Here is a 23,322-nt window from a genome sequence, read left to right on the forward strand (position 1 = left end):
ACAGCTTGCGAACCTTCCTACAGCTGACACAGTGAGATGTCAGTTATGGTGTCTGTATTGAAAGTTGGAAAACACTTACATGTAGGGCTGCAACTAGTGATTATATGGATTATTGAATAATTTAACAATTATTTTTCAGATGAGTCAATTATCTATGTGGTCTGTAAGATGTCAGCAACTTGTGAAATATGTCCACCACAAAATCCCAGAGCCCATGGTCACTTTAAGAGTAAAAGATAATTGATTTAGTATCATAAAAGAAAATCAAAACCAGAATCAGTTGATTTTTTGCCATTTTTTGCTTTTAAATGATTATTTGATTATCAAAATAGTTGCCAATTAATTTTTTGTCTATCAACTAATGGACCAATTGATTAATCGACTAATTGTTGCAGCTGTACTTAATGTCAATATCCGTCATAAGAGGTGCTTAAATTATTGTATTTTTAACAATTTTGTAAAAATGTCATTCGAATGGGATGATTTCATGTGCTCCAAACAAAGTGCCACTCCTTTACAGGGGTTTGTTATAAGAACTATACTATTTTTCTTATTGATTGATTAGTCCTTTGGTCTATAAAATGTCAGGAAAATGTCAGGTTTAAATGTCTAGTTTTGTCCTTGTAATATCCCAAAATCAGAACATATACAATTTACAATGATATAGCCTAAGAGCAGCAAATCCTCATATTTGAGAAGCTGAAAAATCATCATTTTTGATACATAAATCACTTAAATGATTAAGCAATTATCAAAATTGTTGAGTAATTCTCTGTCAAAAGGCTACTTGATTAAATGTTATGGGATCCTAATTGACTGATTGTTTCAACACCGTTAAAGAAAATTAAACATGTCAGACCAGGAATGGCATTGTTTGAATCACTACTATGATATCATAAATATAACTACCAAAATATCTTAAATAACAGCATTGAAATGTTGTCTACCTCTGTTTAGTTAGGGCTGCAAAAATCGATTAATTTGGCATTAATTTTAGTGATCATTTTATCTATAAAAGGGAAAAAATGAAAAATGCCCATTATAATTTATATTATAAAGAGGTGACATATTCAGAGACATCCTATTTACTTTCACATAAAGCAAAGAATAGCAGCAAATATTCACATTTCAGCAACTAGAACTAATGAATGTTTGGTATTTTTGCTTGACTGATTGACCGAAACCATCAATTGGTTTAAAAACTGCAGATTAATTTTCTTCTTCTTAGTGCAACTCAAGGGGAAGATCAACAGTCAGTTATTTTAAAAAAAGAAGGTGAAGTTTTTTCCTCTGGTTGAATAAGAAGTGAAGTTGCTTTTAGCCTCTTAAAGTCTTTTATATGACTGTCTTCAGCACTGAAATCTATCCAGCTGTCTGACTACAGAATGAAAGGCGATATTGTGCAGAAGACGTCTGTTCCAAAGCTGACCCGTAGTTAAAGCTTTGAAATATTAATGGAAAGGCTGACACAGGAAAAGAAAACCCTCGCAGATCCAACTCTGATGCAGCAGGATAGAAACTTTCTGCCACATAATGGGCATTAGGGGTTATAATTGTGGAGTTCAGGCATGTGCTTTGACACGTCTTTTTACTTGGGTCATGTACCCTTAAATCTATCTGTCTGAGTAGAAGCTAAAATTAGATAATCCAGATGTTTTGCCATTTGTCTGCCACACAAATCCAAGAGCCAGACGAGTTAAAAATGGAAACATTTTCATTATTTTAGACATAAAAAAATCTCAGTGGATGACTTCAACAAGAAGAAAGCAGTAATGCTTGTCAAAATTGCATATTTTCTTCCTTAAAGAGCTTTTTTTTTTGTTCTCTTCACTCTGATTAACTCATGTGAAGATGTTTCTTTGTCAGACAGTAGATTGAACCATCTGCGTGTTCTCTTGGTGGATCTGTTAGGGCTGACTGCTTTGAATTTGAGCAGTCTGGATTTCAAAAAGAGCGGGAAATGCCTCCTCAGCTGTTGCTGTTGGTCAGCGGCAGCCTGTCTCTCTCTGTCTGACACGTTATTCTGTGGCTGTGAAGCAAACTGGGGGAGACACGCTCTCTTTTTTTTCTTTTGGCGGGCTAACCCAGTTTTTGTCTGTGCCTGGAGTGTGATCAGACGGGGGAGGCCGAGGGCAGCTGCTAGCTCCCCAGGGGTCAGGTCACTCACATGGTTGCTGCAGGGTCAGGAGTTAGAGTTTGGCAGCCAGTATATGTGATGAATGACTGAGGTGTGATACAGCAGCTACTACATTCACTACTACAAGCTATTGTGTCATTTGAATCTGGATTTTTTTTTAGCCAAGCTAGCAGCATGGCTCTAGAGATGGAGATGTTTGTCAGGCAGTCTCATCAACAATATCTCAACAACTATTGGATGGATTGCCCTGAAATTTTGTACAGACATTCATGGAGCCCAGATGATGAATCCTGGTGACTTTGGTGATTCCCCTGAGTTTTTCTCTAGCGCCACCATGAGATTCACGTTTATGGTTTCGAGTGAAATGTCTCTACATCTACAGAATGGATGCTTTGAAATTTGGTCCATACGATCATGTTCCCATCAGGACGAATTACAATAATAAAAATAATAAAACTGAAATAACTTTGATCTCCTGATTTTACCATATAGTGCCATCATCAAGTCAAAGTTTGAATTTGTCCAATACTTTGGTTTATGAAAAACTAATGACATTCCCATCAACTTCAGCTGTACTTTGTGTTCAGGGCTAATTAGCAAATGTTAGCATGTTAACAAGCTAGATTAACATGGTTAACATGCATAACATTGTTAAACATCAGTGTTTTAGTATTGTCATAGTGAGCATGTTAGCATGCTGATGTAGCATTAAGCACCACTATGCCTGTAAGTAGCCTTACAGAGCCGCTAGCGTGACTGACTCTTAGTCTTGTTCTATTTTGTGTCATTTATCTAAAGGTATACAGGAGTTCAACATTTTTAGAAATTTGCTTATTCCCCTTCTTGCCTAGAGTTTGATAAGAAGATCGATACCACTGTCATATCTGTCCGATAAATATTAAGCTACAGCTGGTTAGCATAGCTTAGCATTAAGACAAGACGTGGGAATAACAGCTAGCCTGGCTCTGTCCGAAGGTAACTGAATATGCCTACTAGCATCTCTAAAGCTCACTAATTAACACGTTGTATTGGTTCAAAAACAGAAGTGTAAAAACGACAAGTTGAGTAAGATTTAGAGGTGCTGGTAGGCAGATTCGGACAGGTCAGGCTAGCAGTTTCCCCCTGGTTCCAGTCTTTATGCTAAGCTAATAAGCCAACTGGCTGCCGGCTATAGCTTCATATTGAACAAACAGATATGAGAGTTGAATTAATTTGTCATCTAAATCACCACAGGAAAGCAAATAAGTGAATCTCACAAAGTGTTCCTTTAACTTTATAGTTTTCACTTTACATTCTGAATCAATCTGTATTACAAGTCGTGTTCAAATAAAACGTGATTTTCATCCTTGGACTTTTTCCTGTGGACGTCTCAAAGAACAAACCTGGCAGGAGTTTTTGCAGGAATCAGCTTGGCTGCAGACGTCTTGTTTGATTTGAGTGTTTCTGCTGAAGAATGTCTTTCTGTTCCCCTTCTCTTCATGTGCACATTTAGAAGATGGACTTCATCTGCTCAGATTAAACGGGAATGTTATCCCCTGCTCAGGGACTGCCTGCCTGGCTGCTTTACTGCCTGTGAACCGTTGGTCGTTGGACAGCGCCAGAACTATTGTCTCTCGCCAAGGGAGGGTCTGAAAATATGCACACATGTTGTTCAAGGTCCAACAGCCTGATACAGGAGGTGGATTTGTAACAGCAGAGAGAATATTTGATTATAATTGAAAGCTATTCTTTCTCTAGTTGATAAACAGGAAAATTTGTCTTTCCTTAAAGGGACATTCCACAGATTTAACATATGAAGACCAGCTTACTCAACCCGATTTGTACTACTCTGCCTATGAAAACACTTGTATAATGTCTTTGCAGAGAGCTTTTTCTAAGTTTGAGAAAGTAACCCTGATCGTGTCATAGTGATGTCATCAGGGTTATCTCTTCATGACCTTCTTAGATGGTTCTGTGTAACAAACCATCTTCCTTGGAAACTGTTTGGAAAACAGCAGGCGCTTTCAAAAAAAATACTTGGCAGGTGATTGGATGATCCATCTGTCTATCACTGTCTCAACTTGCAAGGCAGCTGGATTTGTGATATCACACGAGAATCCTCATAGTACGCTGATTGGTCTGAACCACCGGTGGTTCAGACACAAGCGCATAACTTGAAACCTGACACGATGGATTCTCGCGTGGTCTTGTGATCTCGCGAATCCACGCGCCTCGCAAGGTAACTCTTTTCAGGCTTTCTTTTTCTAGCAACAGAAAGTTTACAAACTGGGGATATGTAGATGTGGGCGTTTGCCAGGCAATGTGCATCTAATGAAAATTGAGTTGAGTTGCATTATGGGAAATGTAGGATCCAGCATTTTTAGGTCATACTATAGGGACTAAAAGTCAGCATATTTTTGCCTCTGCTGCATCCTTGAACCCTTTATAAATGTTTCTATTGTGGGATAGCCAAAGTGAAGTCAAAATTGCTGGAGTAGATCTTTAAAGTTGTGTTAGTTTCTTGGAAAGAGTGGCTCTGTAATTTAAAAGCAAACTCTTAAAAAACCCCAAAGATGGCTAGTATAACTGATTCACTATGATCAAAATCTGACAAGTCAAATGAGTTCATGTAAACTACTCAAATTCCCCTTTGAATAAATAATTTTTAAAATTACTTAGATACTACATCTGCCAAGATTTCAGACAAATATTGGCCCTGTTAATAAATGCAGGACATTGGCAAATCGTGTGGCCTTCTTCTGAAATGATTTATGGTCATTCCTGACCACAGCTACATAGAATCAATCAGCAAAACCAGCCATAACATTTATTTATCATTCACTTTTTTGACTTTTTAATTACTTTTGGTTTTCCTGGGCAGCTAAAGAGTCTAAGTGTCATTTCAAAGTAAAAAATTATGGGGGAGCCATTGAACATTTGTAATTTTTGGCATAGTAGTGTTCATATATAAAGATATTTAACACTGGCATTAATCAATCAGTCCTCATCAGTTAAGCCTTTATTTTAAACACATGAAATATTTATTTTAAGGGTTGCTTCTGTGGGTAACTTCAGTGGGTAACTTGTTTTTTTTGTTGTTGTATTTTTTACACCAAATGTGTTTTTGATTTGGGGTTTTTTTGTGTGTGTTTTTGGGTTGCTTATTGAGGAGAAGACAGAGACACATCGAGCCCTCGAGCTGTTCATTCCCTCAGGATTTATGTGCTGTGGTCTGCAGCCTACAGACAAGCACCACACAGCTAACCCATGAGCATGTAGGAGGGAGAGCTGGCAGGGGTGTGGCAGGGTCGGAGGAGGAGGATGAGGAGGAGGAGGAGGTGTAGGAAGCAGACAGGCAAAAGTTCACCCACAGCAGGCAGACTGGTCTTCTGAGGTGGAGAGCTCTACCCGCCGCCAGACTAGATATCTCCTTCAGTTAAAAAAATATCAGGAGTGTTGATTTTGGAGAGGTCGCTGTGCAGTCAGGAGAGAGGAGTAAGTATTATCAGCCAGACTCTCTGCAGTCAGACTTCTTTACCTCTCTCACCTTCGTTTACTGGTCTTTCCCTCTCTTTCTATTTACTGGATGAGAAATGTTCCGATGAAGCTCATCTGGGCTCCACATGCAGATACTGTAAGTTTCTGACACCTTATACTAGTTCAGGCCTTGGGGAATTCCTTACAGAGAAGCCACAGCAGCACATGGTGTATGTTTTCACAGTTTCAGTCTCATGCTTTCAGTTTTGGTAGACTGACACCTTGCTGACTTCAGTCTGTGAATTTGAAAAAACGTGCCCCAAATACTGCACAGATTAGGGAACGCTGGGTCACACATGGTGGATACACGTGGCTCACCTGGCATTGCAACTGGGATGTCTCGCCTGCCTTCTCACTCAGAGAGGTTGAGGAAAGGAAGATAGATGACCAGCCTGCATTCATTTCATCCAAACCTCACAGTGACACGACTACAGGAAATTATTGCAAGTCATTGGAAGACAAGAAATCACTCCAGCACATAACCCCATATAAAAACCACAAATTTACCCATTTATGGCCCATTTTTTCAGGATTAAACAAATGAGATATAAAGTATTAATCTGTGAGTTTTCCCCCTTTTTCCAGTGTTTATGCTAAGCTAACAGACTGCTGCCTGTAGTGCAATTTTTATCATACAGACATCAGTGTGGTATCGCTCCTCTCATCAAAGAGTGCTTTCAAACCTATAGTTAGTTTGCTCTGGTCTGAATCAGTGGATGACTTGTTAGACTTGGGGCATTTTCCCATTGGTTCAGTTTCTTTTCACACAGAAAAATATCCAAGATGCATCACTAAAAGCCACTTGAGAACATTCGCTCCACTCATTGGTTAGTTGTGTCTGGTGTGGGAGCAGGTATGTAAACAGAAGAAGAAGGTTCAGTCTGCCTAAATATCAAACATGCAACTTGCGCTACTCCAGGTCGGATCTGGGTTAATCTCACTGTTTACTTCTCTCATCTGTATCCCAGTATATCAAAGCACTCCTGGCTATGGGAGCCATTTATTTCAAACTTGTAGAGTTAATATGCCTAGTAGTTGGGTCGGATCGAGGTCGGATCACGTTCCCACCACGAACAAACTGTTCCAGAGTTCGTTTGGGACCGGGCCGAGACCACTTCCTCAAAGGATCTTGGTAAATTGTTTTGGTCCACACCCGAGTACGATTGCTATGCTCAGATCAGCCCAAAGAAATCGTACCGAGTGGGAAAATGAACCAGAGTTCAATTCAACAAACAACGCAGGTTTGAAAACGCCCTAACGCTCATCAAGAAAGCAAATAAGTACTCCCCAAATTGTCCAACTGTTCCTTTAAACATCAACTCTGTTTGCCACTTTATTTTGCTTCCACAATCTGCTGATACATTACAGCAACAACCATGAAGAAAGAAAAAATAGACTAATCTCATTGCACATGGGAAGTTTATTGTTCTAAGCTGAACTTGCAGCGGAGACTGAATTAGTGAAATGCGTGAGTGACTAAAATACTGGAAAATTGTTGCAGAAAATATGAAGTATGCACACATACTGTATCTATTTTGAGACACCCTGTCTAATCTAATTTGCATTTCAGAGGTTTCTCATCGCATGCAACAACAAAACTGTGCAGAATTAACCTAATAGATTAATTTTACACTGTTGGATTATTCTATTTTAGCCTGTTTGCTTAACTGTAGACTTAGTGTGTCTGAGTCACATATAAATGTGGTTGTGCTGGTTGTTCTTAATAACTTCTCATGCAGGCATACAGTCCTGCTCTTGGCGTGTGTGAGCCTTTGTCCTTGTCTGTGATTTATGAAGCCTCTCATTGTCATGAGAGAGGGTACACACATGCCCTTCTGCTAAAATAGACCCAGTTTTTTGGGGGGATTTTTCCGCCTGGACAGATTCGGTCAGGTGGCAGTTAGGTCAGTCACTGTCAATTTAGTCACTGCTTCACTGAGAGGCCCCAAGGGGAGTGTGTGGCTTGGCATTCATCCTGGCAGTGTTAGATGGCACAACGTCGGGCACGTGCTCTAGTATTCAGAGAATGTTTTTTCATGTTTTTTCTCTCCCAAACTGACAACAATTTTATTTAATTTGTGTCTGCTTCATATAAAACATATACAGCATTATTACGAATGACCAGTAGCAGCAGGTCTGGTCTTTTTTGCATGTAAAATAAGGCTGCAACTAATGATTAACTTAACTTTGTATTAATCTAACAGTCATTTTCTTGGTTAAACAATAAGTCAATTAATCGTTTCATCTAGAATGTTAAAAAACTGTGAAAAATGTCCATAACAAGTTTCCAGATCCCTCATTCTTTATGTCCGATCAACAGTTGATATTCCAAAGGTCTTAAATCTGCAATTATGTAAAACAGATCTGAAGTAATTAGTCAATTTATTGGTTAGTCAACTGACAGAAAATTAATCTGCAACTGTTCTCATAGTTGATTAATTGTGATTTTTTTCTAGCAAAAAATCTCAAACATTCATTGGTTCAGCTTCTCAGTTGTGAGGATTTTATTATTACTTTTCTTTTTATTATGTCATGTAAACTGAATATGTTTGGGTTTTAGAATATTGATCATCTAAAACAAGCAATTTCAAGAAGACACCTTGGACTTAAGGAAATGATGATTTTTCACTATTTCCTGACACTAATTTCTTTTACAGTTAATTGAGAAAATAATTTTTAGTTTGTAGCTCTGCACATTTTTATAACTGATGACAAAAACAGTCGGGCTGAAATTGATGAAATTCTTTTGTGTATCAATTTTTATTTTCATTATTCAGTTAATTTTTAAGTTTGATCTAGAAAATCCCCAGAAAAGTTCACTCACAAATTCCAAGATCCCAAAGTAACATCTTCAAATACCTTATTTTGTCCAATTCACTTTATAATTGAGAAGATAGAACCAATATTTGTCTTTTATGCATAATAATGACTTAAAACAATTAATCGCTAGGCAACATTGTTACAGATTCCTTCCCTGTAGACTGATCTATGGATTTAATTGTTTCAGCACTAATGTGAAAGCATGTGACCTCGCAGGATTGTAGGTCCCGTCCTCTCCTGAACTCGACACCAGACAGTCTTTATAGACGTGACAGAGATCAGACACACGAGGTCCTCTGTGAGGAAATAGTTTGATGGGAGTGTTGGTGGTCTCTGTATAGAGTCCACTGAATGAGTGGGTGGGCTGGGAGGGTCGTCTGTCTACGAGGGTAGATGAATGTTGCTGTAGAAACGGGGGCCTGGTGAATGGGTGCCACTCAGCTGTTTGGCTACACACAAGTATGTGGCACAGTAGGCAATCAGAGGGGGGATGGTGAGGACTAACCTCCACTTGTAGAAGAACCAACCAACCCTTAGTATATATACTGACATAACTGATGTGAGCACCTGTCGTGAGACATACATGTTAACCCTGTGATGGATACCACACATATACTAAAAGCAACTAAATCTATGCTTTCAAAGATGGCTTACAGTAATGCTCAGGGCTTTTAGCATGTTGTTATCGAAGCATAAATGAGTAATTATTGCTGCAGAAGATGTGTCACTTCTGTAGATCCATTAGTACAGAAATGTGTTGAGGAGGGTTTGAGGTTAATGCAAAGACACTGGCACGTACTTAAATATAGTCTGGTGCAGAAATGTGAGCAGTGTTTATAGTGTGGCTGAGCTCTCCTCTTTCAGAACAGAAAGTATGAGGAACATATCTAAGCTTTCAAGTGGAAATACAATCCAGGGCTTATGAAACAATAGTCAGCTCTTTGAACACATGTTGGAGAGGGTATTACTGGAAACATTTGAACTCTATCTGCACCTTAAAATGTATTAGGATTGAGTTACCACAGATTAGGGGGCATCGTAATTCTGAAATTATTAGTATGATGATGTAAATGTGACGCCAACTGGATGTGTGGAGGGCATAAGGTCATGTTTAGGCGCTGCAACATGGGCTGTTTACATTCTTGATGGGTAGTAGTAATTGACCATAAGACCGTCATCTTCAGATGGATTGGAAGGATCGTAAGGAATTCCATGTTAAGGATTTGCGAGTCTTCACGTCATCTGACAACTCTCAGGAAGGTTTTATGATAACTGAGTTGGTTATATGAGGGTTTAAAATACTGTGCATTGGCAAAATTACATTATATCCATTAAATTTGAGTTTAATTACATTGAATGATGGACTTTGGCTGATGGAAGGCATCTATGTTAGCTTGGTTTTCAGGCACTTTGGATATATCAAAGCTTTCAGAAAAATCCCAGTTTCCCAGTTGTAATTACGTCTTGGAGGTTGAACGCTATTTAGAAGTACTGGGCAGGAGTGTTGTAAGTGCTTGGCATATATAGTGCAATCCTGACTCTCCATTATTCAGTCACTCCAAGATTTTGCAGAGTTTTTTTGTGATTATTGCAGCCAGAAATGCTTGATTTCGCAGCGGTTTTTGTGAAGTTGGAAGGAAAATATTGCAATTTTTTTTGAAAACAACTGCCAATGAAGAGTCAAATGTAATCACTTCCTTCGCTAAAAGTCATACTGCATATCACAGAAACAACTATATTTCAGTGCTTATTTTTTAACTTATTTTCTGAACATGAGAACCATGAGCTTAGTTATATAAAAAAGAAAATACCGTACATGAGTTCCATTTATAAGCCTTTATTAAATAAACTTTCACCTCAACATTACAATAAAAATTTGATTTAATTTCCAAAGTGCCCATTTTTATGTTTGAGGTAAATGTTCATCTCTGCTGTCTGAACAATGCATCAACTTGTATTCTTCTGACTGACTGAATGCAAAACTCATTTAGGAACATTTGGTAATTGTTTTCATAGTCTATGGCGAGATGTGTCCATCTTCCACCTGAATGGCGCCTGAAACCTTGTTGAATGCGCGCTGTGCTCTGCGATGACGTAAGCTACCGCCACACAAAATGCGACAATTGTTCCAAATCACAGGCGGTCAGTTCATTTGGCCATTCGATGCAGAAAAGTTGCAGTAATTTAGCAAATCTGCAAGTTCTTCTGCAAGATTTCTTGAATTTGCATTAATCATTGTGATCGCAAAATCGCAATTTCCTGGAGGGACTGATTAGTTCATGTTGTGGTCTAGAGGAGGAAGAGGAGGAGGAGGAGGAGGAGGAGGAGAGCTGGGCAGGGTTATTAGGAGCTCAGCTGTTGTTCAATGTAGCTGAAGGGAATATGCTCGGGGATCTCACCCCCTCCTCCTCCAATCAGCCATTCAGCCCTGCAGTCCAGCCTCAATTAGGACACTAAAGCAATCAATATTATAACAAAATGCTGCCATTTCTCCAGACAGGAAGTTGCTTTGTCACAATGGGGCCCTCAGACAGACAGGGCCGTCCCGTCTCCAACCCTCTGGTCCCCCCCCCCCCCACCCACTCTCCTCCACCCCCTCCTCCCATTCCCTCTTTGGCCTCCCAAATTCTCCACATTGATGAAACCTTCTGTGGTAGGTTTTGAATTAATATGAGATTAAAGATACTGAAGAGTGTAGGAAAGAGCAAACAGCAGATTGATATCAAACAGTCTCCTGATTGCTGAGGATCACTTGAAGTTAGCCTCCAGTCTGCTCTACAGCTGTTCTCATTTGAATGCTGGCACAGAGACCAGAGCGTGCTGACACCGCCGCATTACTCGCTGGGTAATTCGCTCTCCCCAGCGGGCCGCTGTCAGTAGGTTCAATCGGCGTACCCCAGCTGGTGGACACTTTGGGTTTGGTTGGGGAGTCGCGGTTGTATTTTAGGGGTCACTAGTGCTGGCTCCGTCCTCAGCATCCCACCTGCTCATTCTCCATCCAGGCCACCAGACTGCTTTGCCTCGGTTCACCCTCCAAAACACAACCCTCTGGGGCATCAGTGCCCAGCTGCATTTCTCCCAGCCATCCGGTTCACACACAGCAGCCAAGCCACACTTACTGGAATAATGGAAACATTTTCTTTGAGGTGATTCTTATAGAATTTCAAAAGGCTTCAGCCCTAGTAGCATGTGAAACAAATAAAGATGTGAGGTAGCGCTTGACTTAAAGAGAAACAGAGGTGTTGTAGGACTTTGGGCCAGTAAACAGCACCTCGGCCGTTCTCCTGGACGCCCCGTCAGCATGTCACCAGCCAGAAACCACCGGAGTTGCAGCTTGCTCAGCACAATCTCAGATATATGTTTTTACACCGCTACTTAACTGCACTGTTCCATGTCAGATAAATGATCCCAGACTAATCCTGCACACTAATAGGCATGAAACTGCAATCTGCCTTGACAAGTTATTATAAAGTGTTTTTGCCGTCAAGAACAACCAACAACTGCGTGTTTATTTGAGTAAATCAGTGCAGAGTCACAGTACTGGTGTTTAATAGTCTCCTGACGAGGTTTTAATGGTGTGAAGACGGTCATCTCCTGTCACAGTAGCCTTGTTGTGAGTCATGTTATTATCTACTTAGCTACTCTGCTCCCCGTGGTGTGAATAAGGGTCAACTCACAAGCACATCAGAGACCGCTGCGGCCCACTTAGGAGATGGTTGCCGTGGCTACGGGCCCGGGGCACTGTGTGCATCCATTATGGGAGGCATGTGCAGTGAGACAGGGCAGTGGGGGTTACAGCCTGGAGTGTCGGGGGAGGAGGGGGGTAGTGGGTTGGGGGGGGGGGTTCAGAGGGAGCAGCTGTCTCACAAGCCAGCGCCCGCACATCTGGAACAGCTAGCTGGGCTGTCACCATGTGGAGCCACACTGGTTCAGTTGCGTTCAGAGCAGCGCTCTGCAGGAGAAGCATGACTGAAACCCAGCGCCATCTCTGGCTCTCACTGACTGCTGACTTTAGTATTTTTAGACTGGAACAACTAAGAGTTTATATTTAGTGTTGTCAGTCAGTTCCTTTGAAATTTGGCCTTTTTATTGCCACACAATTAAACGTTTCAGTGCTACACCTTTTGGAGAGGTGAAAATGCCTCTGAAACCTAATTTTCACAATCATGTGACTATAAACTGGCATGAATGAAGATGTTTTACATTGGTTTAACGCAGGGTTATAAAGCGCTAATGCACCTTTTTGGCATGTGACCCTTTATAGACACCTAATGCCTACTAGCCATCCCTTCTAACAGGTTGTGTATGAATGATTAGTCAATCAACAGATGTTTTTAGCAATTTTTAAGGAAAAAGAAATCAAAGGTCTCCAGAGGTTCCAGCCTCTCAAATGAATATAATATGAATTAATATTTTCTGGTTTCTTTAGTCGTCATTGATAGTAAACTGAATATCTTTGGGTTGTTGACTGTTGGTCGAGACATAACAAGACATTTGAGGACGTCTCCGTGGGCTTTGGGAAAGTAATTTACATTTTCCACAGTTTTCTGACATTTTAAAGACCAAACGACTAATCAAGAGAATAATCGACAGATTCATCGATAATGAAAAGAGTGTCAGATTGTTTAATTGGAATAGTTTTTAAAAACCAAAATAAGTAGACACAAGACAAAGATTTGAGAAAAGCCAGGAAAAGTAACATTTTGTGTAGCAGGAATGTTTTGTCTTCCTCTTTCCTGTCTTGTTAATCATCTCATCTTCCACTCCCAGGTTAGGAACCACTGCACTTAAGGGTTGAGTTTTGAGAGTCAGCTGTCAAACAACATTGTATTCATGAGCTATATTGGCTACAAAAAAAAAAAAACTAACTCAGAAGACCAACTATGTAAATAAAACAACGTTAAAAGGATGATGTGAATTTGATCTTCCACAAAACTCTACACAAACACAGCATATCTTTGACAAAAAGTGAAGTTAATTAAATGTTTACTGTGATTAATTAACCCCTTTAAAGCATGTCTGAAGTTTCTGTAAGCTGATATTCACACCACAGTGGAATAAATTTGAAGCAGGTAGATGTAGAAGATCAGATCTAAATACTGATGGTATTAATTAACCTTTATTTAACCTCATTGAGACGAAAAATCTCTTTTTCAACAGTGTCCCGGCAAAGACAGGCAACAGCAATGGGTTAAAACACACAAAACCCAAAAGCATGATTTTATTTCCAAAGAAGGTATCTTCGGAAAATATGTATCACAGCTTCTGAGACTCTCTACTTGTTTCTAATTTAAACTGGTCATTCGTGAACCGTGTTGGTCATACGTAGACATTTTAAAACAAAATATGACTTTTCGAGACTAGTCTGGCCGCTGCTGTAGCTGAAAAGCGTGAAGGGGAACGAGCCTCCTGAAAAGCGAGAGCTCACTAAGCTCTGCATTATCGCGTAAAAAAAAAGAAGTGCAGTTTCGAAAAATGACATCAGCAATGAAAACAGCTTTGCTCACTGCAAGATTAATCCTGGGTGTGGTTGGCTGAAGTTCTGTTCAGCAGGAGATCACTTGAGGTTACAATAACACACGTCCACATGTGGAATAATATATATTGATTATTTAGGTAATGTATGTTTCCATTCTGCATGAGTCGGAGCTTTTGACAGATATTTCCTCTCTGGAGTATTATCCCCTGCTTCACTCCCTCTGTTCCATATAAAAGGAGATGGTGAGAGGAAAGGCTGTGGGGGTGGAGAGGAGTATGAGAACAGCACGTGCCATCCTTCGTCCTCTGAGCTCTCTGCAGCTTCGGCCAAGCAGGCTAATCCACCCAAGGCCAGAGAGAAAGAGATGAGGCAGAGATACAAGTTTTATATCCTGCCAGCCATGGCCGATATATGCCACAGATGCTCTCATCACAGACGTGCTTTTTATGTAGCGCTGTGACTCCCATCCCTTTGACACCAAATAAAAAAAACTAGCTTTAAAGGGGACATATCGTGCCTTGTTTGTGATTTTCTGTCATTTTTATGCTGTTATAATGTTGGATGTCCATGTTAAAAATGGTCAGAGGTCCAAAACTCAGGTGAACGTATGTAAAAATACAGCCTTCAAGTCAAAACCCAGGGCTTCAACCTGCTCTAAATGGTTCATTTGAAGTGTTACCTCTACTTCCTCCTCACGATGACATCAGATTGGTTGTGCATGGCCACAAACTACCATCTGTTCTGTGATTTGAGAAGTTTATATTTCCAGTAAAGAATGAGAAAAAGAAGTGGAACATTTTTTTTCAGAGCCTCCAGATCTAACCAATCAGAACAGAGTAGGTTTCTCAGAGGCGGGTCCTTAAAGAGACAGGAGCTAAAACAGCCTGTTTCAGACAGAGGCTGAACTGAGCGGCTGCATAAAGAGCCAGTATAAGATAAATATGTATTGTTTTCAACTCTAACTCATGCAAAGATATACCAGTACAGCCCCAGAATATAAATATTGTGTCCTCATCATGTGTGTTTTCGAGAAACAAAACAAAACAATCAGAAGACAGACGGGCTATAGATCATATTTATACTCCACTAAAACCATGAGGTCCCACAGTGCAACAGGAAGCAGGTAATAGATAGAAATGAACTCATCAAGATGGTGACTCTAAATCTGCTCATAATCCCCGAACTCCTCATTGACATCACTTGTGGAGAAGTTGGGGAGTGGTGTTTTTAGGGACTACATGATTCAGCTGGGTGTAAATCACAGCTCTCCCAGTGGCCTGGGATCCAGATGCAATTGGGTGTGGTATTGGTGGTGGGGGTGTTGACATTGGGTAGGTGGATCGGGGTTTTTTGACATGAGCCAGACAGCTATGTTCCCTTCACTGTTTAGAGACCTTGTCGTGTCACTTTGTTTGGACGGAGCTGAACTGCTCCCAGGGCGGCGTCTCGCTCGCTCGCTTAAGCGCACCCAAACTCTGGCCTGACGCTGCTCCAACATGTCTGGGTTTGGCTCCACGTAGCTCCATCTGTCACTCACAGATTACGGAGCACCGTCATGCTTTCTGAGAACGTGGGAAATCACAAGCAGACTGGAGAACGGCTGTTCATCCAACGAGATGAATGACCTTTAATGGAATTTATTTCAGTCGTAAAGTAACACACATGCATTCTCTCGCTCTTGTTTTTCAGGGCAAATATTGATGAGGTGGAGACGGAGGTTGTGGAGATTGAGGCGAAACTAGATAAGGTAAGACATTTGATATTGTCGCTGTGAACCGTATCTGTTTCCATGTGGCTATTTTCAGAAGCAGAAAATGTGATATGTGATATGATAAAAGAGTAAATTAACCCTGAAAACAGAGCAGGAAAGTATTGCTACACTGTTCTCAATGAGATAAAACCTTCAGGCATGTCACGCACACACACACACACACACACACACACACACACACACACACACACACACACAGTGATGCCGCAGCTGGTTTTTGCATCATCTCTCCAAGGCTGTTCTCCTTGCTGACATGCCACATGATAGTAAACACCATGATAACTGATCAGCTCATAATCCAACAGTTTGATGTAGCGTGGATGAGCAGTGAAAGCGCTACTGGTTGACAATTAAATGTTGTTGCTTCACGACTCTGGAAAGTGTCAGAGAAGCCAAATCAGTGCACATTCTTAAGAGCATCTTAAAACCTATTTGTTTTCTTTTGCTTTCTCTTGATTTTGTACCTTTTATTTTGTGGATTTCCCTTTTTTCTTCTCCCTGTCAAGCACTTTGTAACTTCTGTGCTATGGAAATAAAGTTTTCTTGCTTGTTTGCTACTAAATTGCACCAGAAAAAAAGCCAAAATCAGTTAGAGTAATATATTAAAAACATACCATTCAGGCTGACATCTTGACACAACTTTGGCAAAGGCCTTCTACATTTACGGTATATTCAGCCTTGCCAATCAGTGCTGTTGCTACATGCTTGTTGAGATCGGGCCAAGTAGCACGTGCCGTTATGTGTGCCGAATTTAAATGGCTGTGAAATCATGCCCATTTGCCACAAGTCTGTGCCGGTCGTGTTTCAGAGCCCACCTGAAGGCAAAACTCCCGCTGTGACATCACTGAACGAGGCGCGGCCAGAAGTCCAACGTGCCTGAAAGTTTAAATAACAGTACAGCAATGATTTTCTAGCACTGATTGTTTCGTATATCAATGCAACATACAGTACAGCCTTCAGAGTGATGGATTTATTTTAATAGAACATAAAGGCATCATGCTGATACAAAATACATGATAAACCGTTCAATGATTCAGGTGACAGCTGATCTCAGACCTCTTAATTACCACCTAGGACCCCCTGAAAACAACAGGGGTCTTAAAAATTAAGCTCATTATTTATCTATATTGTAAAGTTTATTTGCATGTTGAAGTGGTAACGGTGAGGAGTAGCACAGTAAACGTGACTGACTGTGAATATGCAGCTAATTTACAGTTAACAGTATACGTTATTATAGTATATTACAGCATAGTATAGCATCTCCTGGCATGAATACTGGCTTATAGTTGTATAAGTAGGCTAATTAATACATTTAAACTTTGCGGTTCTGCTCCTTTGTGTATTTGAAAAGCCTAATTTAAGTCTCAAAAGTACTATATATGTAAAAGAGTTCATATTCAAATTGTAAGTTCTTATTCATGCCATGAGAAAAAAGTCCTTAAACCATACTTTTAATGACCAAAAAAACATAAAAATGGGGTTTTAACATTTGCTAAAAATAAAAAAAAGTTGGCTTCTATACTCCAAATAATTTCACAGTATCAACTTGAAATCTTTTGCATTTTCATGGGCGCATACCATCTTGGTACTGGGTCAGAATATTTAAATTATAAATGAAAGGTATGGACACTGTATGTAAAATACACAACAGTGAGTTGATATTGTGGTGGAAATACAAGTGAACATAATAGACTGAAAACACTGAGGATGCTCTGCAATCAGCACTACTAGCGTTGTTTATTTTTTATCATTTATTTACTACTATTACTGCTACGGCACATAGTGCACCTCAACAGGACCCTTACACTTCAAACTTTTGCCTCTACCGCCTAAGTTGCCAGTTCTAAGTATATTTAATTATGAGTCTGTTACTGATTTGGAGATAATTGCAGGTAAGTCATGTCTTGCTGCTACAGAAATTAGTCACAGCTTTGGCATCATACACAGCTACTTACTCCCAGCCTTACTCCGCAGTGCCCAATCTCACAGCGCTAACATTGCTAACCTCTACTTATGGCAGTCTGGACTCTTTTAGACGGCGTAATGTCACTCAGTCACCCTGTTGAAGTTCAGCGCAGGTTTGTTGAAACGTAACGTGGCAACAGAGTAAGACCGGGACTCTCTGAAAAACATTAGATTGAATCATTCTGGCTTTCAAACCATCCAGTTGCCTGTAATGAGGCAGCCAGATGCTTTGCCTGTAATGCTCATGTCACAGGTCCATCTGTTCCTCTTGACATTGAATTACAGTATGTGTCAGCGAGAGACCAGGATTAGACAGTTGTGGTCTTACTGCCATCAGTGTTGGAAACCTCCACTGTGGTTCATATTCCTGTCAAAAGTCATCCCTGAATATTCAATATTCCTTAATCAAACTGTTCTCTTTAAAAACGTTTAAAACTAGATCATGAAAATGGGAAAAATTGAAGGAGAAACTATTCAGTTCGTATTTCAAATGATTTGTTGGTCTAGATTAATAATGTTCTATTAGCAAAAAAATAATATCCCAAGTGTTATACCAAAAAAGCAGGGTCCTACCTAAATATCACAATATATGCCAAATGCTTTTAAATGATCATTTTTGGCCGTGCTAGGGGCGTAACATGAGGGAGGAAATATCTGTTGGTCCATCAACAGCTATCTGATGGATTGCCATGACATTTTGTAGACATTCGACATTAAAAACCACTGACTTTAGTGATCTCCTGACTTTACATCCAGCACCATCATCAATTCAAAATGTTAATTTGTCCAATACTTTTGGTTTATAACCAAATACCTGCAAAACTAATGACAGTCCCATTAGTATCGGATGTACTTTGTTAATGCTAATTAGCAAATGTTAGCATGCTAACACACTAAATTAAAGTGGTAAACGTGGTCAACAATATACCTGCTAAAAATCAGCTTGTTAGCATTTTTATTGTGAGGATGTTAGCATGCTCATGTTTAGTTGCAACTAACGATTATTTTCATTATTGATTAATCTGTTGATTATTTTCCCTATTAATCAATTAGTTGTTTGGTCCATAAAATGTCAGAAAATTGTGAAAAATGTTGATCACTGTTTCCCAGAGCCCAAGATGACGTCCTCAGATGTCTTGTTTTGTCCACAACCCAAAGATATTCAGTTTACTGTCATAGAAGACTAAAGAAACCAGAAAATATTCACATTTGAGAAGCTGGAATCAGAAAAAAATCCCTCAAAAAAGCCTCAAAAAGATGAATCAATTATCAAAATAGTTGGCAATTAATTTAATAGATAGCAACCAATCAATTAATCATTGCAGCTCTATGGTTGTTAGCGTTTAGCCTCAGCCTCACAGAGAAGCTATGGCCGTAGACTCTTAGTCCTCTTAAACGTTTACAGTGGAACAAATAACTGGGTGTTGTTCTGTATGGACACACAATGTCTGTAACAAGGCGAGACTGTCAAACAACAGGTGGCATTTCCATTTCAATGCGCAGCAGTGCCAGCACTGTCTCAGTCCTACACAGCTCCTTCTAAGGTAATAAGGAAATAGTTTGACATTTTGGGAAATGAGGCTCATTTGCTTTCTTGCCGAGAGTTAGATGAGAAGATGCCGCTCTGTCTGCGCGCTAAATATGAAGCTAGGAGCCAGGAGACTTTTAGCTCAGCATAAAGACTGGAAACAAAGGGAAAACCGCTAGCCTGGCTTTAAAGTAGTTTTGATTAATTTGAGAAAATAATCAACAGATTAATTGATAATGAAAGTAATTGTTAGTTGCAGCCCTAAATTGTGTTTCTAGGTTACTGTACAGACATGAGAATGGTACCAATCTTCTCATCTAGCTTTCTGTCAGAAAGTGAATAAGCATTTTTTTTTTTTTTCAAAATGTCTCACTATTCCTTTAAACAAAAGGGCAGAAGAGTTCAGACTCACGTCTGGTTAGCAGCTGGGAGGAAATGGGACTTTGCTGGAGATGAAGGGTGCTTAAAAACAGAAAGTCTGGCGTTACAACACAGAGTGAAAAATAAGAAGAATTAATTTTCCTCTCATGAAGGTCGAAGCAAAATAAAACAGGCCTCTAATGACTCTAATGATTTCGCTGAGAGTCACAGAGAAAATGTATATTGTGGTGCGTTCACTGCGGCATGTTACAGTATGTGGTCGAGATACAAAATCTTACACAAAACATACATGTTGAATTATCAGTGTCTGGTATCAATTCTCCATTCCTGGATAACATTAAGCCTCCGTAGCTTTTACATGCTAATGTCACAGGCTAACATATGGACCCCACTTGAGAATGCACCGTCTACTGTATGTAACCACAGGTGATAACCAGACAACAAACAGGCATCGTCCCGGTCCGTGTGTGATAATGTGCTGAAAACAGAAGAAGTGTGACCTGGAAGCCAACATTTGAGTGCTTTGCCTGAGCATATGATGTTGTTCAGCCGTAAAAGTTGCTGCCTTCGAGCGTTGACAGTACTTCAGAAGTGATAGTCACATGGAGTCTCTGATCTCAGCCAGCCTTTCCCCCCATATGATGAGACAATATGAGTTTAAAGGATAGGTTCACAAATTTTCAAGTCTGTCTGAAAACAACAGTCAGGTGCCTGAATGAACACTGACAGAGGTTTTGCTCGCTGTAATCATTCCTCCTGTTCATACTGGCTATTAAAAGATCCCCTTCAAATGTGCTTTCAATGTAAGAGATGGAGGCCAAAATCCACATTTTGTGCAAAAATGCATTTAAAAGTTGATGTGAAGCTTATATGAGTCTTCAGCAGTCTGAGTTAGTCATATCAAGTGGATATCTGACACATTTACAGTCTTTTTAGCATCAAATTCCCCCTTTGTGTTTCCCTGTTGAGCTTTGGTGGAAGTATAGTAACAAAAAGAGGAACTTTGGCACTAAAAAGACTTCAACGTTTAAAGATATCTACTTGATTTGACTCATTTGGACGGCTGAAGCTTCATATTAGCTTCAGATAATTATCATGAAGGGATCTTCTAATGATCAGTATGAACAGGAGGAATGATTATGGCAAGAAAATTATTTTTCAATGTTCATTTGGCACCAGACTATTGTTTTAAGACAGACTTGGAAAAACTGTGAACCCGTCCTTTAACTGACATTAATTTGATGTGTCGATGAAAGCTGCAATATTTTCCTTTATCTCCTTCAATTGTGTGTCTCCTCTTCTCTCCACAGCTGGTGAAGCTATGCAGTGGGATGATTGAAGCGGGGAAGGCGTATGTCAGCGCCAACAAGCTCTTCGTCAACGGCATCCGGGATCTGTCTCAGCAGTGCAAGAAGGATGAAATGATCTCGGTGAGGTTCCGATGAGTGTCTGTTTGATCCATTATAGCCTTTATTGTGGTTTTATTGTCTTACGTTGTAATCGTTTTCTGTCATTCAGTGGATAGGATTGTTATAGTTAACTGTATCCAGGGATGGAGACTTTCCTCATGTTTGTCTGTTAGCCTTACAGGTCTGTGTGTCAGTAAACCTGATTACAAACAGAATAGTAAGTGAGGATCAGATCAAGCCTGGAAACTTACTTCTGGCAGCAGCAGCAGTAGCAGTGTCTCCGCAGCTCTGGACTAGTTTCATTGCTACTGACATTAAGTACTATTAAAAGCCGTCTTGGCTTTAACTGTATGACTAATTTAGAGTTTCTTATTAAAGTCTTGTTCGTATTTGTAGTTTCCATTGTAAAAAAAGAACTGAATCAGCCCTGCAATTATAGTTCCCTTTCCCGTGCAAGGTTCAAGGGAAAAAAAAAAAGGCTGCTAGAGCACAAAAGTACACCTCAGTGACATTAACCAGCCTTGACTTAATTTTAGCACTGCAGATCATTTCATTTTCTTCCATTTAGAATTCAAATACATTTTGGTTTTTACTTTATGACAGCCTTAGATGCAGATACGGTAGCAGTTATGAGAATATTTCTTTATATTATCTAGGTTAAATGTTATATGGTGTTTGCAGGAGTGCCTGGAAAAGTGCGGGGAAAGCCTCCAGGAAATCATCAACTACCACATGGTGAGTCTGTTCTGCAGTCTGTCCCCCATATGCTCAGTGTACAGTAGATTGAGACAGACCAGCACAATGAAATCATCTCATCTTGAAATGCTGACATTAACTGGCATTTAAGGCCTCACTAGGGTCCTATATCCCCCTCAGTAGAGCACCAAGGGTCAGTCTGAGCTGTATTTGAACTGACTTTCACACATAATTGAATCCGTCTGTCTGTCGCTGTGTGACTGTCAGTATGTAAATGTACCTGTCAGTCAGAGCAGAGACCGAGGACACAAAAAGACCCTTCCTCTGTCGTTCTAAGGTGGCTTTATATCATATTGTATGGTTCATTAAAGGCGGTACCACATACTAGCAAGGCACCTTTTTATAAAGAGATTATTAATTGTAACTAATGACGTTAGTAATGGCTAATCAATTATTTACTAATGCTTTATGGATCAGTTATGAGCAATTAATAAGAACAAATTTGGGGTTGCCAGGTCGTGAAAAATATCCTTTTTTCTCCTTCACTTCTTCTCTACTTGGGTCTCTATTTAAATAATCATTACTTTGGGGGTACTGCGTCACATGTTCCCTCGTCAAACATCATAGTTTATGTTCATAAAACTCATTGTCAGAAGTTTTAATTTTGTCCTAAGAAGTTCATTTAATATCTTAATCAAATCCAATGATGTTTCTTCTTCACACCAAACCTGCACAGGAATTTCTTCAAAGCATTTTGGTCCCAAATTATTTATTTAACTCCAAAAATGTTGTGTATTCTTTCCTCATATCTGCTCCAAATTTATTGCTTGTCCTCTCTGATGTCTTTGTTTGTAGAGCCTGAGTTTGTTTTAAATCACAAACATATAATTTGTGCTTACAGTTAAAAACAAGATATACAGGTTAATAAGTCATTAATAAAGGCTTTTAATCATGGAATTTGCAGTTTTAAGTCTTAATAAGCTATTAATAAGTCAAAATCCAGTTTTACCAGCTCTTTTTCATGCCTTATAACTGATCTATAGACAAATCCGGCAGCTGATTTATGTGTTGCACTCTCGAGCGTCGCCCCATTGCTACGATGGCTGATGGGAACTGAACACACGTACACTGATATTGAAAGCAGAGATGTTTGGGTTAATCACGGTCAGCTGTCGCCCCCTCCGACAGATGAAGATAGTCTGTGTGAATGTGGAAGTTATTCAGTCTATAAACATTAAATTAATTGGGAACCAGGCTTTATGAAAAAATAACATGAACATAGCCTCCATAGTGTGGATGTTAAAGTGCTGTGTGTAGCGGCTAATTTAACTCAGCAGGAGCTACTAGCTAGTTTATGAGCTTCTGTCATTTTAATCAGAATAAAATCATAATTTAAGCTAAAAAAAAAAAAGCGGAAACACATGATAATGTAAAAGTACTGTAGTACCTAGCTAACAGGCAGCTCACCATCAACCCCATGTAAGACGATCACTCTTGTCTTTTCCAAAGAGTCAGTTTCTTTGTATAGCAGGTGATAATAATAGCACAGTAAAGAGCTGTCTGTAAAAACTGGACTAAATTTCACTGAAAAGTTAAATTCAGTAGATTATAACCTGTATT

The 23,322-nt window shown here is 39.7% G+C and overlaps 1 protein-coding gene across 2 annotated transcripts in view; it reads left to right on the forward strand.

Annotated features, from left to right (window-relative positions):
- acap3a (ArfGAP with coiled-coil, ankyrin repeat and PH domains 3a) overlaps positions 1 to 23,322 on the forward strand; it is an 82,887-nt gene that overhangs the window by 20,852 nt on the left and 38,713 nt on the right. For both annotated transcript variants that reach the window (XM_044351418.1, XM_044351419.1), the window contains exons 2-4: positions 15,642 to 15,699; positions 20,908 to 21,027; positions 21,688 to 21,741. In XM_044351418.1, coding sequence (XP_044207353.1) covers positions 15,642 to 15,699; positions 20,908 to 21,027; positions 21,688 to 21,741 — 232 coding nt within the window. The remainder of the gene's footprint in view (positions 1 to 15,641; positions 15,700 to 20,907; positions 21,028 to 21,687; positions 21,742 to 23,322) is intronic.

The sequence above is a fragment of the Thunnus albacares genome, chromosome 5 (genome assembly GCF_914725855.1).
Source record: "Thunnus albacares chromosome 5, fThuAlb1.1, whole genome shotgun sequence".
In the NCBI taxonomy this organism is placed as follows: domain Eukaryota; kingdom Metazoa; phylum Chordata; class Actinopteri; order Scombriformes; family Scombridae; genus Thunnus; species Thunnus albacares.